The sequence below is a fragment of the Saccoglossus kowalevskii genome, chromosome 22, assembly GCF_978046115.1.
Source record: "Saccoglossus kowalevskii chromosome 22, keSacKowa6.1, whole genome shotgun sequence".
Classification (NCBI taxonomy): domain Eukaryota; kingdom Metazoa; phylum Hemichordata; class Enteropneusta; family Harrimaniidae; genus Saccoglossus; species Saccoglossus kowalevskii.
Genome location: NC_140662.1, coordinates 4029781 through 4048949, shown reverse-complemented (window position 1 = coordinate 4048949; position 19169 = coordinate 4029781). Strand labels below are relative to the sequence as shown.

Sequence of the window (19169 nt, the reverse complement as noted above, 5' to 3'; positions counted from 1 at the left end):
ACTATTTCATTTTATGTGGCACCTTATAGCACAAGTTAAATATACTTTGTCTAATGTCCAACGTGCTTGCAATCCGTATATGACTATTGCGTTAAGACTAATGGGTGGGTATGTCAGTTCTTACCTTTCACAATTCAAGTGTTAGGAACTTATTGCAAGAGCGACAACAATGTATACATGTACCTTTCCCGCAACGTACAATAGAAAAAGGAAAATACGAGTTTGAATCTGATATTTTGACAGTAAAACAATAGGGTTTCTGCTCGAAATGCGTTGGATCAAAAAACAACGCTGCAAATGCAATTTCAAGTCATTTTAGCGTCCTGAGATGAAAAAGACAACACATGATCTAATAAATAGGACCACAGTCTGTTATTTTCAACTGTATTTTCTATACAACATAATAAGTATACTCTGTACTTTAAATCTACAAATAATTTTAAAAAGATTGAAGAAACTAAAGACATCCAAAACATAAAATATACGTAACCATTAAAAGAAGTGGAAACATACAAGACAACGCCTGAACTAAGCAAATTACAACACTGGTCATATTGCCAACGTGATACACCCCCGTCCCTGTTATTACAAACATTTTAACTATTACAACCTTGCCCATTGATAATCTAGATTAAAAAACACAAAAACAAATGGATGGATAAATACGATGTACGATCTTGTATAAATGTACATAAGAATTGCAATAATTTGGGTGGAAAATACTGGAAGAGGAAAAATTCTGACCAAAAATAGACGAGAACAATGAAGTCATCAAAATTACATTAAAATATAATTAATATTTCAAAAATAACGTACGGTTTTAATCTCAATGTCCCTTATATAATTATATAACATGAATGGTATAAAAGTTCCCAAACAATAGTACAGGAATATCTATATAAGCAAAATTAAATACGAGATCAATTTAAAAAGGTGGTATAAATGGAAACTAACTTATTGTATTTTTAACTATACTCGCAATGAAACAACTTAACGGTTTAAATCACTTATATAATTGACAGCTTACGGGGAGCATATTACTAATATCTAGTTATCCATTCAGTCTACATATTCCACAAAACAGTTACTCTTGAAAATAGGACTGGCTATTTACACCTACATTGAACTTGGTTGACATTTTTGTAGTGATTGTGACGCGATTTGAAGATGATGAGGTAACAATTGTTTGAGTTATTGCAACGAGAAAATAAAGATAATTGTAATTGGTAGTTAACAAATATACATAGAACAGATACTAAAATCAAACTTGACCCAAAAGAACCTGGTTAATAGCAGTTTGAAAACACATTGGATAACGCTGGGTTAATGTAACCACAAGAGTGTCTATGATTAAATCAACAACGAGGACAGACATTTCCCCTCATTTACTTTGAACTTCATCTACAATGATACAGCAGAGGGTGGTAGAAAGTAAACAAGAAGTTTAGCTCATCTTATTCAACATTTAAATCAGATTTAGGGAATCGCTCTTTCTATTTTGAGTACCAGTATATGGCCACTGGTGCACATAACTAACTACATCTGAGCGTGTACAAGTTGTGTAGGTCAGAAATCGTACCGATCAGAAATTGTGTTACAGATGACTCCGAGGCTGAGCTCTCAGAAAGAGCCATAGTATTTAGCTGTACCACTCAAATACGAGTAGTTTTCCTTTCTCTCTTGTCATCGTGTTCACTGTTCCAAACATGACCATGCGCCAAAAACACGTCTTATAACTCAATTGCGCTGCACATAATTTGCTCCTATGATTTTGAAAACATGATTGGCGCCCATGTCTACGCCCATTTTTTAATCGAACCAAGAGACTGACAGCTTAGTTACAGAAATCAGCAGTGAGCACACAAGTAAATTGGGTTAAAATCAATTGTATTTCACAATTTGTTTCCCAATCTGTGAAGTGCCATGTAACATATATATTACGATATATAATTCAATGTATTCACATCAGTATGATGCATATAAATGTTCAATAATAGTAGTCAAATAATGAGCCACAACAACTGACCCATCTAAAGGCATCATTGAATATGTGACAAGTCATCACAAATTAGAATAGCCATAAGACAACACAAAACACAAAAGATGATCAATTGCTCCCAGGACACAAATGGACATACACTCAAACTTGTAAACAAACAAAAAAGTAATAGAAACACAGTATCCAATTGAACACGGTCACATTTCTACAGGTTTGATGTGCTTTGTCCTACCAGTCAATTTTGATATGCAAAACATCAGATCTGCTATAAAAATCACTACATAAACGAAATGACAATTGTTCTGTATATTTGTAAATTCATAATTTCCTCCACTTATATGCCCGTTAAAAACCTCAAATGCAATTACAAAAGGTAGCCTCTGTCAGCAATCATATACTCATCCAGATGAATAGAACATTTATTGTTTTCGATATATATCTCAAATAATGAAACAAAAACATTGAACAGATTTTCACAAATGAAAAGCAGAAAATATTTGGCAGTCGAGTGTTCTCAAAGCCACACCAAGCTCAGTATAAAGGAGCCTCAATAAATAAATAAAAAAGATATTAAAACTAACCAATAATTTACAAATCATATCTACAAGTGCCAACTAAAATACATATTGTAAAAAATTAAATTTTGGATGCACTAAAAAATCTATTTATTGGACCCACACTACATTTAGAAATATGTAAATGATGTTAATAGAAAACTAAACAGCACCATTTGCATTGTACCTTTCCAAAATTATGCCGTCATTGTATAATAGTATTGGATAAGTGAAGTCAAAAGTTATGCTGACAGGAATCTGTATAATGCTGTGCAAGTGTAAAGAAGTCCTGTCCAATCCATTTTTCCCTCTATTGATTTCACAGGATTTATTTTGTGCTGACACTAAATTTCAAAACATTTGTGGGAGCTTATTGCCGTTCCAATCTTTCTTGTAGTCAGACTAAAACTAAAAAAACAAGAAAGAGTGACTGCCACTGTTGGTGTATTGAAATATATGTATATATTGTATTGTAAATACAAATAGCAAGTCAAACCCACAACTGTTTTGAGTGGTCTGGTATTACATACTACAACAGTGTTAAATGTTAACAAGTCATTGTCAATGACACGTCCCCGTTCCGTTCATATTTGAGTGACATATACATTCAAAGCAGATCATGACCGAAATGCACCTGCATATGTACAACACATTGTGCTAAATCTGAACAAAATCCATCCATGCATGACTGAGATCCGGTTCTGGAATTGTGAAAATACGTGATTTTGATGCATTTTCGGCCTTAAAATGGCCATCATTCTACTATTGTTAAGCAGATCATGAAACAAATGCACATATCTATTTGTGACATGATGTACCATGAGTGTGTGAAGTTTGAACTTGATCAATCCAGACATGTCTTGGATACAGATCCAGAACTGAATTCTTTAACAAAATGGCCGCCAGTCGGCCATTTCGAACTTGATCCGAAAAAAAAAAAAAAGACGTGCATCAAGGTCCTATTATGTTTAATGTATGTACCAAATTTGAACAAAATCCATCCATGCATAACTGAGATACGGGTCTGGAATGGTGAAAATGTGCGATTTCAATGCATTTTCGGCCTCAAAGCGGCCCCCATTTGGCTATCGTTAATGAGATCATGAAACAAATGCACATACATATTTGTGACATGATGTACCTTGTGTGTGTGAAGTTTGAACTCGATCAATCCAAGCATGTCTCAGATACGGATCCAGAACTGAATTCTTTAAAACAAAATGGCCGCCAGTCGGCCATTTCGAACCCGATCCAAAAAAAAAAATGACGTGCATCAAGGTCCTATTATGTTTAATGTATGTACCAAATTTGAACAAAATCCGTCCATGCATAACTGAGATCCCGGTTCGGAATGGTGAAAATGTGCGATTTTGATGCATTTTCGGCCTTAAAATGGCCGCTATTCGGCTATCGTTAATCAGATCATGAAAAAAATGCATGTGCATATGTCCCATATAATGTGTGATGTATGAGTGAAGTTTGAACTTAATCGGTCCATGCATGTTGGAGATACAGGTGATCACGGACGGACGGACGCACACAGGGCAAAACATAAGTCCCCGTTTTCGGACTGCGTCCGAACGGGGACTAACAACCAATGAACTGCACTTTTATGTCAACCAATCATGGACGCTTGGTCCAAGCTTCAATTAACACTGCTGACATAACTGTGCATGTGTATGCGCATAAGGTAAAAACTGCGAAACTGACACTATCTTCTCAAGATTTGTCTCGCTACTTTACAGACGTGATTACACATTACAGAAGAACAATCACAGAAGAATGCACACATGCAGTGTCGTTTTAAGTGATAAAAGCAATTAAAGAAAAATATTAACATTACAGTAGCACATTTAGTGGGAAAATAATGTGCATTTGAATAGTAACATGCGTAAAAAATAAAATTATTTGCAAATGCATGCCATTATCAAAAACATAATTGATACATAACTGGCCATATGTAAGAATCTTTGTAAAAGCCGCATGCAAAATGATCGTTTTCAAGAGCATCTCATGCACATAGTTTCAGGTAAAACTAGCTAATTGTCGAGAGGAATTAAATTATCATTTTATTCTGCATTTCTATAAGAATATATGCTCAGACATAAAAATCAAGAAAAAGATTTATAGTATGGAAAATGTATCACTTCAAATATAGTGCGAGCATATGTTGGGTTAACTGTAGTTGTTATACTCCCAAAATTGGTTTACATATTGAAGCCATTTGTTGTATTGCATGTTGTGCATGTGTGAATCATTTATATCATTGGTTGGTGGACAGGGTTCCTACATTCTGAAGTTTAAGGGTCAGTGACATGCTAACTAATAACTAAGAGGGATATTATATGGTGAGAGCCCTGTTTGAACATGTATTTTATGGACGTGAATGTTTATATTAAAAATATTTTTTTTTATTCAAATGTACTTACAAATAAACTGTTTGGCGTTTGAAAACAGAAGTCATTTTTTTTGTAAGTCTGTCAGTAAACCACTAGTATTTACAATACCATGCATATTTTATATAATATTTCAAGCTATTTTTAGGTAAACTAACTAGGCAGAACCAACAAAAATGAATAAAAATGGATAACTTTGTATTGCCCCAATCTGAACATTTTTCTTGTATATTTTGGCTCTAAAAATCTTTTAAATTATTATATGGTATTACCTTAACAATTTTGCAAAAATCAATATGTTTTCTGGAACAGGCCAGAATGTGTTCTACCTATTACACCTGGCAATTGGCTGTATTTTGTGAATGTATTGAAGATAATACAAGCCGAACAATGGTATGAGACTATTTTTGGACATCTTTCAAAATTAGATGGTGACTTTAAAATCCACTTTATATGGTTTTAAATTGCTCAGATGGCCAATAAATGTTAACTCTACAAATGCACTATTTCATCATCACTCCATAGTTAGCCATTTTGTTTGTCTGAATTGAATGATCGTATTAATTAGTCACAAAAAGTAATAATTTATGATGGTTTGAGTCACTATTCCTTGGGGGTTTAGTTGATCATGCATACATGTATATCTACTGGAAACTTGTGAATCCAATGATTTATTGCCAACTTATTTTCATGCTTCGGAATTAAAATTCCACTAACTTTCGTTTAAATTTATTTTCATGTTTTTTAACACCCTTTTAAGAAATTGTGAATATGTGTAGCAATAAACATTTATTAGTATTTGAATTATGCACAAGAAAGAAAATCGATAATGACAAAATATCTTCATATAAAATTTTAAGCCGTAAGTTTTAAATTATTAAACCAGTAAAACATAAGACAGGACAGACAGGATTGTGTAAATAGACACTGAAAAATACAGATCTTTTTCATCATCATCATCAAAAAAAAAAAAAATATTTTCAGTCATTTCTTGTAAACTTCAATGGCAGTAACTGTATGACAAAACACTACACAGCCATGGATGAGAAACAACATATAGTTTATCCCAGTGACACCTTACGATTTAGACAGCATGCAGCAAATCAGGCTCAATGCATCAACTACATTATAAGACAAAGGACATTGTGGAGGGTTCAAAAAGTCTTCTTTTTTAAGAAAACATTTCAGACGATAAAATTTGGGCAATTAAAATTGATTAATAATTAATTTCAGTAGTGAACATGGAAAAATAAGTAAGTACGTATTGTTCTGTTTATAAAGAGGACATTAAAACATTTTGGGACTGCTGGTTGGAGCACTGATAAAAATCCAACCGTTATATTCGTGAGTTCAAACAGAAGTGCACAATGCTGTAAACATGAAAGTTTTTTTCATGCGTGAAGTATTTAAGGTGGGGAAGATACTCTACTACATGAAATGCTTATCAGTAGGAAGAGGCTTTCCCAAATATCAATATTCATTGGACAATCGGTGATTACACATAAAGTTGCCAGCCAGCTTCCTCTTTTTCCTTTTCCTTGTCTTTTTTTCGATTACGTCTTTCACGTCGTTTTCTGCGGTCGCTTTTTCCTTTAGTCACCCCAGATGCACCTTTCACTGTATTGTCTTCAGTTGGGACAGAAGTCATCTGACATGAAACTTCACATACTGCTCCATCTGCTGTAACTAGCTCTTTCTTAGCTCGTCTAGGTAAAGGACTTACTGAACGACTTCTTCGTGGCTCCACTTCTAGAGTGTTAGCTTGTGATGGGGAAGAGCTGTAGACAGAGTGTCTATTCTTCTTTGTGGCTAATCTATTTTCCCTGTAGTCTAATGAAATTGGTACGACTTCTCTGGGCATATCATTGTGTTCTTGCATTTTATTTTTGAAAGGAAAATGGACTGATTCAAAAGCTTTCTCCAAGGTTTGAGATGAAGATACCCCACTGGAGATTTGGTTTTCAGATTTTGTATTCTTTATGGGTGACATTTTTTGCCATATGTCCTCTACATTCCGTTGCCAAATATCATCCACTTTTCCTTCTTTAAATTGACTTTCTGCATCCCCACGACCAGCTCCATAGCGATGGTACCTGGGACTACCTTGAGTACTCCGGCAAACCCTATAGTCCAAGAAGCTGGCATCCCAAGTGTGAGGACTGTCCCTGGAATCCATAAACCCTCGCTCAGTCGGTGAGCTCTCCACTCGCCTATTTCTTTGTAAACCAGGCGAGTTGGGTTCAGACTTTGACATGACACCTTCCTGTGGTGCACTCAGTGAGCGCACAACTCTGCTATGTGCATTTGGCAAACACAACAGATCTGAAATTGGATTATCCTGGGTTGGAGAGTCCGGCCCACTTGAAGTTCTTCTCAGCAAAGAATGTTCTCGGACTCTCAAAGCAGGAAAAGCAGCTTTCTGTTTACCCAACACAGCATCTGAGGTTTTCTCGCTCACAATCACATTTTTTCTTCCAGTGGCACCACTTTCACTTCTATCACACTCAGCCTCTGAAGTTGGAGCATGAACACGCACCTCTGGTATATAAAGTTCATCATCTAAGTCTTCACTACTAGCCTTCCTAGCGAGTTCACTTCTTCTAAATGAAGAACAGTCACTAGCATATTGCACATCAGTTTGATTGCACTTTGTAATCGGGAAACCAATACTGAACTCAGCAGAATCTTCCTCACTAGAACTCTCCCCGAGTAAGTCACTAATGTCAACAATAACAGGGACCTTGGCTTCAGGGTTATCTGGTAGAAAAAAAATAAACCTGAGTCAATAAGTATTAAGAAACAATGCACATATAAAACACATTTCATAATTTTATGGACAAGATGTCAAAGTTCATGTGAATGTTTTTAGACAAGAATAATAAAATAAAAAATATCTATAAATTCAAATGGTACAAAAGTTAGTACGGACTTGAAAATAAAAATTTGTACAATTCAAACATTCAGCCAAGCATGGCACAGTCCCAGTTAGTAATCAAACTTAAGATATATAGTTTTGTTCATAGTAATATAGTTCGAGCATAAACATGACAAAGATATGAATCCAGAAGCTGATGCTTGACTATGATCATTTGTTTTAACAGTGAAATGATTGACATTCAGTCATCTTGTATCTGATTGTCAAACAAGTAATTGTCCATATTGAGAGATATTGGTGTGGAACAGCATTAAACAAAATGGCCACTGGTCAGCCATTTTGAATACATCTATATATGTATAACATGATGTATAATGAATATATAAAATGTTAACATAATCAGTCAAAGCATGTCAGAGATACAGTTCTAGAACTGCATTCATTACAACAAAATGGCCGCAAGTCAGTAATTTTGAATCCATTTTGAAAAATAAAATGATTTGCATCAGGAACCCATAATGTCTAAAGTATGTACCAAGTTTGAACAAAATCCATCGATAAATACTTGATTTTGATGATATTCTGGCAGAAAAATCGGTATTTAGCATATGTAACAATAGATTGTTCTTGCAGTAACTGTGTATAAAACTAAGGCACAACTTTCTGCCTTTCTCTGTATATAATTTAAGTTCAACAAATAAAACCTAATGATCAGTAGTATCACTAAAGTTAAGAGCACTTTTACAAATACATACTTTTTTTCACTCCAGAAGTACTGGGTCGAGGATCCTGGAGAGAGAGTTTTATTGCCTTTTCCAAGTCAGAATCAGTTACTGACTCTCCTGCAAAGATACAAATGTCTTGGGTAAGGAAATGCAGCACATAAATCATTGCCATGTTCAACAAAATTTCTAGTTAACAAGCCATGCATGGCACAGTCACCATTACTTATCAAATTTAAGATATATAGTTTTGTTTATAGTAATATAGCTGGAATATAAACATGTCAGGAATATGATTATGATGATTGTTTAACATTTAAATGATTGACATTTGTATCTGTATTTGCATCAGGAACCCGTAATGTCTAATGTATGTACCGAGTTTGAATGAAATCCATCCATAAATGCCAGAAATGCTTGATATTTGATGATTTTGTAGCAAAGGCCACCATTCGGCCATTTTGAATAGGATCATCAAAACAAATATATTTATATATCTATGACATAATGTATAATGCATATTTAAAATTTGAATATAATCAGTCACAGCAAGTCAGAGATATGGCGCTAGAACCACATTTAGGGGTGATCTCATATTCAAACATGCGGGTCAAACCTACGAAAACCCAAACCGCCCTAAACCGCCCGAACAAAACCCAGTTTTGCGGTTTGGAAGTTTAAACAATAGATAGTGCGGTTCAGGACGACCGCACGAATTTGCATAAAAACTGCGGTTCGAACCGATCTCATTCACACATCATTCAAGCTGTTGTTTATTTTTAGGATTGACAGTTTACACTGCTTTTTGAAGACTAGATAGTTGTCTGAAAAATGTGTCGATTTATCGGTGTACAGTAGTCATTTTACCGTGTGTCTTGCCTAAAAAAAAACAACACTATCATATATCGGTGAACAGCGTGCTGAATAAATTGTTTGGTTTTGATAAACTGTTATGCTCGTGTCGCAAATTGAGCAGAGGACGTGAATCAGACTTTTTCATTGGGCTGGACAATTGATATGTGTCTCTGACAGCTAATAAGTATCAGAAGACGAACATTTGTTGATACAAAGTTGCACTTGAGACTTACGCTACAGTGTTCAAGCCTTTACTACTGTTGCGCGTTCAATTTTCAAACGGTTCTTTCAGGAGTGCGTCATCGCAAAATCCGGAAAAACAAATTTATTTCGATTTGCTGCACATCGATTATTTGCAGTTTTTCTTATTCAATTGCCAGTGACACGAAGTATCAAAACAGAAAATTAAATTAAATGGACTCGCGCTGATTATTTAAGGCTATTCATCTGCAGACGAGACTGCTTATAAAATACGAACCCTGACCTCTGAAAATACCTTATTCATAGAGTGCCTTGTACCTAAGACCATCGCCCAAGGCTACACAGTGCACGTTGCGATATCGCAATCGATGCATGCTGGGTGACAAGGAGAAATTCTGATTGAGGTAACCAAGATGGCTGCGTTGAGTGCATGATTTTCTGCGGTGAATTTAAAAACAACACCTCGCTGCCTACTTCGCCCACAGTCCCTCAAAGCACTGTACTTCGATGTATTTTCTAAAATAATCGTTTATTTTTAATTAACCGGGGGTTCGAAATGTGTGCATTTTGTCACCGAAAAGTAAGATTTCGGCAGCGGTAAATACCCGTAATTTCCCCGCAATGCCGTCAGCTGACAATGTTACGGTGGTCGTAGCGCCGGAGTCGTAGCTTTGCCCCGACTTTAGTTTTCACACAGTGATAGAGGAAATGTGGTTTTCAGATGCCTTCGTAAAAAACAATGTTGCCATTATCGATTTTATATCATATTATCATATTTTGATAACTCGCAGTCTCACAGACTTTACAAACTTAACCAAAAAATGTGTTCTATGAATTTATGAACTGACATGGGCACAAAACTGACCGTACTTGTTGCGGACAAAATGTACCAGTTCGCTTAATGGATAAACATATTTTACTGACTATGCCAAATATATACATGTATAACGTAAGTAATTTATCCTAAGAAGCTGCTCATTAAAATTCTAATGCATTTTTTGCCTGTTCTGTTTCAAAGATTAATTCACCATATATATCACAATAGAGAGGGTTCTATGGTATCACTTGATTCACATTCAATGACAAAATATAACAAACCATCACGTCTGTAATTATTTCCAGATAAATTGAATAACAATTGTATTTGGTACAAACCAAAATATGAGTTGTGCGAAACTGATTATTATTACCAATTACAGAAATAAATAAACTTTTCATCACACTTATAAATGACGTGATGTAAATAGATTTGTGAAACACATGCAAGTTTGTTTTTAATTAGCATTTACATGTACAAGACTTGCAAAGAAAAAAAAATCGCTGCTGTAATTCTTAACACTCAGTATGAACATGGAGCTCCATAGTATACATCTTATTTTTTTTCCTACTGAAACCTGGCTGAAACAGTATTGTAAGAAAAACCTAGGTTTCCCTAGGTCTGTCTTCTTTGTTCTCTGTTTGTTTTCAGTGGGGGCGTTAATGGGCAGTTAATCCGGAGGTTAGGTTCAAACCTATTACTAATTTGCATATTGTAGGTCTAGTAGGTCTGATTAGGGCTAGCAAGGGAAGACCAGGTTAACCCAGGTTTGACCCAGGTGTTTGAATATGAGATCACCCCTTATTAAAACAAAATGGCCACCAGTCGGCCATTTTGAATCTTATCTGAAAACAAAATGATGTGCATCAAGATTCCATAATGTCCAACGTATATACCAAGTTTGATTTTGATGATTTTTTGAATAAAAATGGCCGCCATTCGGCCATCTTGAATCAGATCATGAAACAAATTGATGTGCACATGTATAATATCATGTATGATGTATGTGTGAAGTTTGATTGTGATTGGTCCAGGCATTTCTAAGATACAGGTCGCACGGAGGTCAAAACATAAGTCGCCATTTTCGGACTGCGTTCTTCACAAACTAACTTCTTGTGATGGAGTAGTCGGTATGATATGAACATTAATAGAAAATGATCTCAGTCATTCATGGTATAAATCATTCAATTTACCCAATTGATTCCTTTTTAAACAACATTGGTGATTGGCCAATCAACTGCTGATAGGTAAATGTATACAGTGGTACCCCATAAGAACTCTTCATTGGTAAAAAGAACCACCAATAATGTCAAAGGCAATACACCTGTCATACATTATATTGTACCCTCTTCTGTGACATCCTAATTAGATAGATTGATGAAAGCAATGACATCCAAAGTAATAATAGCCATTTAGCATATAGCCTCAGAACATTATTTTATTGATGAATACTGCAGATGAAAACAATATAATTTGTTGGGCTTCCACTAAACATAACCAATAGCAAATGTCAATTAAGATTTAGTTATAACAAGTCATTGAAAATGACACAGTCCCCGTTAAATTTTTGAAAGTTCTCTTTGTCTCGTCATATTAAAGCGGAGGGGTTGTCGCGAGCGTGTCCTTGAAACTTGAGTTCCAAGTGGCGTATACAACAGATTGGTTATTCACATCAAAACATGTGTTCTGTGTAGTAGTAATATGGCCAAAAATAAAACAGCCGTTATTCGGCCATCTTTGATATGATTATGAAACACACTGATATGTATGATGTATGTGCCAAATAGGAATGAAAATGGTGAGGTATGTAAATGTGTCGAAATGGGCGTAGTGCGAGTGGTTAGTGCTAGTAGCACTAATCCGAAATAGTACTAGATCTAGTGCTAAAATGGCACTAGATCTAGTGCTAAAATGGCACTAGATCTAGTGCTAAAATGGCACTAGATCTAGTGCTAAAATGTACATAGTGCGAGTGGCATTGATATCGCATTGTCAACGACGTCGAGACATCCCGTAATTGTCCGAAAATGAATTAATATTTATGTAAGTTGTTGTATCTTTCATTCATTGGGAAATGTGCTGCAGTGGGAAAATTGAGAATGTACATGAATGTACGTTTGTCGTAATCACGGTTACTAAAAGAGACCTTTGAAACAACGCGATCGGCCGGGAAACTAGCTCCACGGACAGTGAAACTGCAGGTCAAACTTCGCAATTTTTACAAATTGTGAATAGATACACTGTATGAAATCGTATTGTGTGGAAGTTTGTGTTTTCAGCTTCGGTGGATATAAACTTGTAACTTATATGTAAATGGTGGAATTCAGCGTTGATTTTTTTTAAATCGCTGACGTGCCGTTTTATTTCTAGTCGGCGCCACATTTAATGAAAATAGATCTTCGAAAATGAAATTATGATGCCATATGTGAATTAAATAAAAAATGTGTATACTCCTAGTCTAAGTCCCGGGTCCCTGTAAAGCTCGGTGGATTTTGTGTGTACGGCGACCTGTGAATGGGCATGTTGCTCAGTACCGCTGGGAACCAGACAGAAAATGAACCGTTGTCTGGTTGTCATGACATTGACCTTTGCGGACATAATCAACCAATTATAAAAGTGGATTCACGCAATCCTGTTGTTACATTGTACCAAGGAGCATAGACCTTAGAATGTCTATGCAAGGAGGTACTAACGGAAGCAGCGACAACCCCTCTCAAGTGGCCATTTAAGCCTCTTAACTGGCTTATTTCCTTTCGTTTCAACCCAAGTTAATCCTGATAAGGACACTGTCTAGCTCATCTTTGATGCCAATGATAGTTTGCGATTGCTTACACAAGTAACCAGTTAGCGGAATATGATATAACCTCGCTGATTTTTTAACATGACCATATAATATATGTCTAGACACTTTCTCAGCAATAGTATTTTTTAGGAGTCCTATTATTTGTTCTAGACTCTCGAAATTTTGTTCTTATTACAGTTGCTAATAATTAAAACATGTGAAATCTGTGAAGTTACAAGTTAGTATGTTGAATTTCCGGTTGTGAAATGCGTATTTTAACCCTTCACAGCTAAACAAACCCAGTGCGCATACGTGATGACCGTAGTTTCGTAATGCGGCGATTTTTCGGCAGTTTTTAAATATTTTGGCGTAATTTTTTAGACATTTCAATCTTTCCGGACGCCTAAAATAGTCTATTTAAGCACCGTCCCTCAACACAGACGGTGATTTAAATTTTTATTCAAGAGCGTGTTTATTGTTACAAGCGTGAATGGGTAAGCTTCGTGTGGACAAAGAGCTGCTATCACTGTAAACAATATTAAATTATTCTTCTGATGCTCAGTTCATCTTTTGAAAACAGCTATTTTTTGACTTGAAAAAAAAAATCATGCCATTTTCCCATCAAAATCCAAGCCAAAATATCGTACTACAACATCGGCAAATCTCTTCCGCGTTGCGTTCAATCTATTTAAATGAGCTATGGTGATTTGAACACATGGGCATCCTTCAGCATTTTGATTGGTTAATTAGCGATTTGACCTATTAGCTCAACTCATGCAAAAGAAACATGGCGGATACCCTACAGCATCGAGCGTTTATATGCGATCGGAATCATTTGCTTACGATGAAACTAAGTGAATTTTATTTGAATTTCATAACAGTTCAACGAATTTATTTGTTGTGCATTATTATAATCACTACTGAATAATATTCAACAATTGTGAGACGCAGCATGACCGGATTGCGCAACCAGAATCATTTGCTACTACACAATGCAGTTGTGTTCGTTTTTATTTGAAACTTCGTTGAGAATATACTTTCGTTACCAATAAAATAAAAACAAATGTATTTGAAAAATGACACTGGGCGATATTGTAATGAAATTGCAGGCGGTCTACTTTTTAATTCAACAAGAATTATTAATTATTATTGTTAATTCTGCAATAGTTTCTTTCGTCTTTGGTGGCCCAACTGACGGTGTTGAAAGTCTGCGTACACTAGTTAGATACTTCAATGATGAAAATGGAAGTCCTCAAAAAATATTTGATGATTATTTTTTGAAATTCTGAGCCCAAAATAAGTGCCCACCAGCCGTGAAATCCCCAGGCGATTTTCGGATGGCTAATTTACGACGGCATATAAAGAAAGTATTATTATGGACATCTCGCGTATATTGCCGATGTTTTATACTGTTTGTAGTTTGCATATGAAAGTGGTTGTTGATGCCCCTCCTATTATTCGACGTCGTTGACAATGCGATAACAATGCCACTCGCACTGTGCACATTTTAGCACTAGATCTAGTGCCATTTTAGCACTAGATCTAGTGCCATTTTAGCACTAGATCTAGTACTTTTTCGGATTAGTGCTACTAGCACTAGCCACTCGCACTACGCCCATTTCGACACATTTACATACATGAAATGGTACATAAATTGTGGAAATATAGTAGTAAGACCAAAAAGTCAGATGGCTGTCAATCGGCCATCCTTGACCAGATTTTGAAACAAATTGTCATGGACATGCATCCTAACATGTATAAAGTACATGTATGTGCCAAATTTGAATGAAAACTGACAGAGCACATCCAAGATACCGCATAAAATAAACAAAAACAAGATGCCAGTCAACCATCTTTGATTCAATTGCGAAATAAATTGTCATGGACTTGTATCCTAACATGTATAATCTATGTACCAAGTTTGAATGACAACTGACAAAGCATGTCCAAAATACAACATTTTCAAAAAACAAGATGGCTGCCAGTCGGCCATTTTGAATTGAATCGCTAAACCACTGCATGTGCATATGTCCCACATAAAGTACTAAGCACATGCATATAATGAACTAAATCGGTCCAAGGGATTCTGAGATATGACTCCAGACGGACACATGGACGCACATACGGACACATGGACGCACATACGCACGCACGGACGGACAGACGGACGGACGGAGTCCCCGTTTTCGGACTTCGTCCGAACGGGGACTAAAAAATGGAGTCACTTTCTCCACCATTAGCTACGAATAACTTAAACTACCGGTACTAGTTATTCTGTGGAAATTCTAATTAAACATCAGCAAAGCATTTATGTTACAAGGTAGCACATTTAACTTTTCAATTTTAAACAAATTTGGGATTTTTTATTTCTTTTCATTTGTAAAGTGGCTAAAGCAGTTTGAAATTGGCAAATAAAAAATGTTAGTGGTATTAGCCAACATGACTAAAACTACTGTAATATATTTTATTTTTGCTGGAATAAATTTTCACTGAAAAGACTTTTGGGTGTTTTGTATGGAATTTATTTTCATTGACTTCTGACGGGTTAAAAGTAAAATATAGGAAAAAAGGTATATTTGCTGGATTTTATTTTCACTGAATCATTCCTTTGGCGAAAATGGCGGGAATTAATTCCAGGTGAAAATAACTTATTTTACAATATTTCATCCTTAACGTGAATCAAGAAATTTGTGAAAAGCTCCTTTTCACCTTGAACACCACAGAAGTACTTCACTGCTATTACTGAACTGAAAATGAGCAATCAGTATATAATGCATGAACTAAAATGATGCAATCAAACAGAATACTCACCAGTGTGTTTCAGAGATTTACATGACAACTCCAAGACTTGCTGAAGCTCCATGTCCTCAGCGCAAGGCTGACTCATATTTATATTCTCTTCCTGGTCTGTACCTTCACTTTCTTGGACATCACTTTCTTTGTCTTCCATTCTAGCAACCAGTCTCGCAAGTTTAGGGGAGTTTATTAGTTGTCGATGATGGGCAGGAAGTTGCAGCTTCAAACTTGTAGCTAAGTTTTCTTCAGTAACCCCTTCAAGTCTTGATGAAGGAAACAAAAGGGCTTATCAACATATACAAGCATGGCTTTTGTCAAGCATGCCACTTAGATCTGTCCATTTACCACATTTGTATTGATCATTTTTTTGTCTTCTCCTTGTGTTTGCATCACACTGTGAATTGATCAGTTATGGCAGCTCTGTATTTTATTTGCTCAATCGTTGAAAGAAATAATATACATTTTGTTCCAACTCAGGATTAACTGGAAAACATGCACAATCATATCAGTACGTTTACATTGTAGATCCCTAATATTTAATTAACACCAAATAAACTGCATGACAAATACAATGTCAATCTATGCATGTAATAAACTTGGTTATTAAGCCTAGTTTACTAAGGATGTCCTGTGGTTGAGAGGAACACCATGAATGACATAGATGTTATTGGTAAAAGATTCACATAAAGATCAACCTTTAACCTGCCAGCCTCAAATACTTTTACTTTCAATTTGGCTTGACCAAATATAAGTTAAAGACAAAACATTGTTGATATTTTACATAATTCAAACAAAATTTCAAGCTAGACACCAATTAAATAGAACTTACCCTGTACTCAGTTCTGTTAAAGTGCTCTTGTCTAACTGCTCTGTTTGTTCCATGAGCAGTAGCCGTGACATCTCCAGAGCTCGTAGTAAATCTATTTGATCATTGTTAATGGTATTTTCCTCTTCACAGTAAGGAGGTGAATCTGTAATTAAAAAATGCCATTCAAGTTGTCATAGTTCATCCTGTTTAATCCTTTGTTTTTTTGTCAACTTTTGGCACCAACCACGCGATGATTTTGCAGTCTGCTCTTTCCTCATAAAATGATTGATATCAACTGTCAAACCTGTTGATCAAAAACTAAAAGCAATATCTGAAACTTGTTATATGATCCAAAATGATGACAAAATTTAGTGAAAATTTTTTTAAATGTGAAAATATTTGGACTTAATGTTGGGTGGAAAAAATATCTGGGATCCCAAACTTAAACCAATTTTATAAGAATACTTTGGGTTACACCTAATTTCAAGTTTTGAAAATACAAACTGTTGTATAACTACCTTATTGAATGCAGTAAGGATAAAATGAAAGTGTTTATATGTTTGCTTACTTTGCAAAAACTTTATTAAGTAGAAAAGTCTGACAATCGATTTGTGTATGATCATATGGATCAGTGGCTAAATGCACCAACATGATCACAAAATCATTATTTTACAAACAAAGAACTATCTACTCACCAGATTCCACTCTAGATAGCCTATCTTGTCTCATACATTTCAGCCCACAGTATTCATGAACGGCACCAGATTTTCGGTTTTTAGCCCTCGGCTTACCACAGCCTGGTTTCAAACACACACCTGATAACATACAGCCGAAAGGTTATGAGTATCACCCACAATTTAGTCAGTGCCCTTAGAGATACAAATGGAAGAAGATTGTGTGCACACATACATGCACACAGACAGACGGACAAACTGACAGACATAAATCTACATTGGGCAACTACTTACCGGATTCTGCGACATCAGTTAGAGACAGTTCATCAAACTCTTTGGATAAGCCTACATTGTGTATAAAGCATTGCAGGAACTTTGTTTTACATATTATATGTGATTATTTTGAGATTACTTATCAGCACGATGTACATGTATAAATAGATTTGATTTCACATAACTAAGCTAAGCTAACCATTAGATGCAAGTAGTTATTCCTGAAGAAGTTTAATTTAAGACAAACAATTGAGTTAGCAAAAATTAAAATAGTATAATGTATTAGTTCTTAGCATTGTTAGCATTGAATTTTATTACAAGGGGCTTCCTTCTGGCCATAAACTTCCTTAGGATTCATGACAAATCACAGAAAAATACACAAAGTAATGCAGCTGGTGTTTATAATGTCATTATCATCTGCATATGTTGTCATCATTTGATGCATTTTGCATGCTGTACTACTTTCTATGATTTCTTCAAATCAGTTTTATATTCATTGAGATCAAATGCTATTGAGCACACAATCAAATGTTCAGTATTATTAATATTATAAAAGTAATAATTTTGGTAAATCTATTAATGTTTGGAATATAATTTTATTTAAATTTATTAATTTAGCAGGAATGAAAATTCTTCAACTCGTTGCTAGGAAAAAAAAGCTATGTAACACTCAAACAAATTGTTGGAATAGGTTTGTTTATTGCCAAAGAAAGATAGAGCCAAGTGTAATTTGTTTTGTTATGCTTACTTCATTAGTATTGAGCAAATTAAAGCTTACTCAAAAACCATTTAGTTCAATACAATGACCAGCTATGGAGTGAAATTTAAACTACAAGCAGTGATTTGCTAAAACAGAATTTGAATTGTGCTACTATAAAGGACTATGAATGCCCTGTGCATCCCAGGATGTCTACATTAGTAAATATCCACAAAAATAATGACACACATATTCAAATATCCAAGTTGTGACCCGCTCAATCAAAACCATGTGTACTCACCGACATCAGCTGCCCCTGGAGGCGAAAGGTCATCAGATTCCTCTGAATCAAACCCCAGGTATTCATAAAGCAAGGGGATATTGTTATGGCGACCAGTTTTATCCATCATCCAACCGTCGCCGCCTGGTGGCATATCTTGGAGGGAGGCTGCTATCGCTTGTCGTAAAGCATCACCATCCTACAGAATTAAAACACCATATTATCACCACATTATTGTTCTGGTAAAGATTAACTATACAGCTTTGAGTTAAAAAGTGTTTTGTATACAGAGGTTTGGATACAATACATGTACATATTTGAGGAGAAGAATAAGTAGAAAACAAAAAAATAATAAATATAGAAAGTCTCAGTTGATACACAGATAAGTTCTGTTAAAGTTACATCAAGCATCACTGGTGTGATGAGACTTATGTTAAATA

General features: G+C 35.3%; 1 protein-coding gene across 1 annotated transcript in view; it reads right to left on the bottom strand.

The window, feature by feature from the left end:
• Positions 1-350: 350 nt before the first annotated feature.
• LOC100368072 (ankyrin repeat and IBR domain-containing protein 1-like) overlaps positions 351-19169 on the bottom strand; it is a 65893-nt gene continuing 47074 nt past the window's right edge. Inside the window, exons 17-23 of the mRNA XM_085496071.1 lie at positions 18751-18928; positions 17774-17824; positions 17501-17620; positions 16827-16968; positions 16013-16260; positions 8580-8666; positions 351-7706 (exon numbers count right to left, since the gene is read on the bottom strand). Of these exons, the coding sequence (XP_085352197.1) occupies positions 6445-7706; positions 8580-8666; positions 16013-16260; positions 16827-16968; positions 17501-17620; positions 17774-17824; positions 18751-18928 (2088 nt within the window). The 3' untranslated portion in view covers positions 351-6444. The remainder of the gene's footprint in view (positions 7707-8579; positions 8667-16012; positions 16261-16826; positions 16969-17500; positions 17621-17773; positions 17825-18750; positions 18929-19169) is intronic.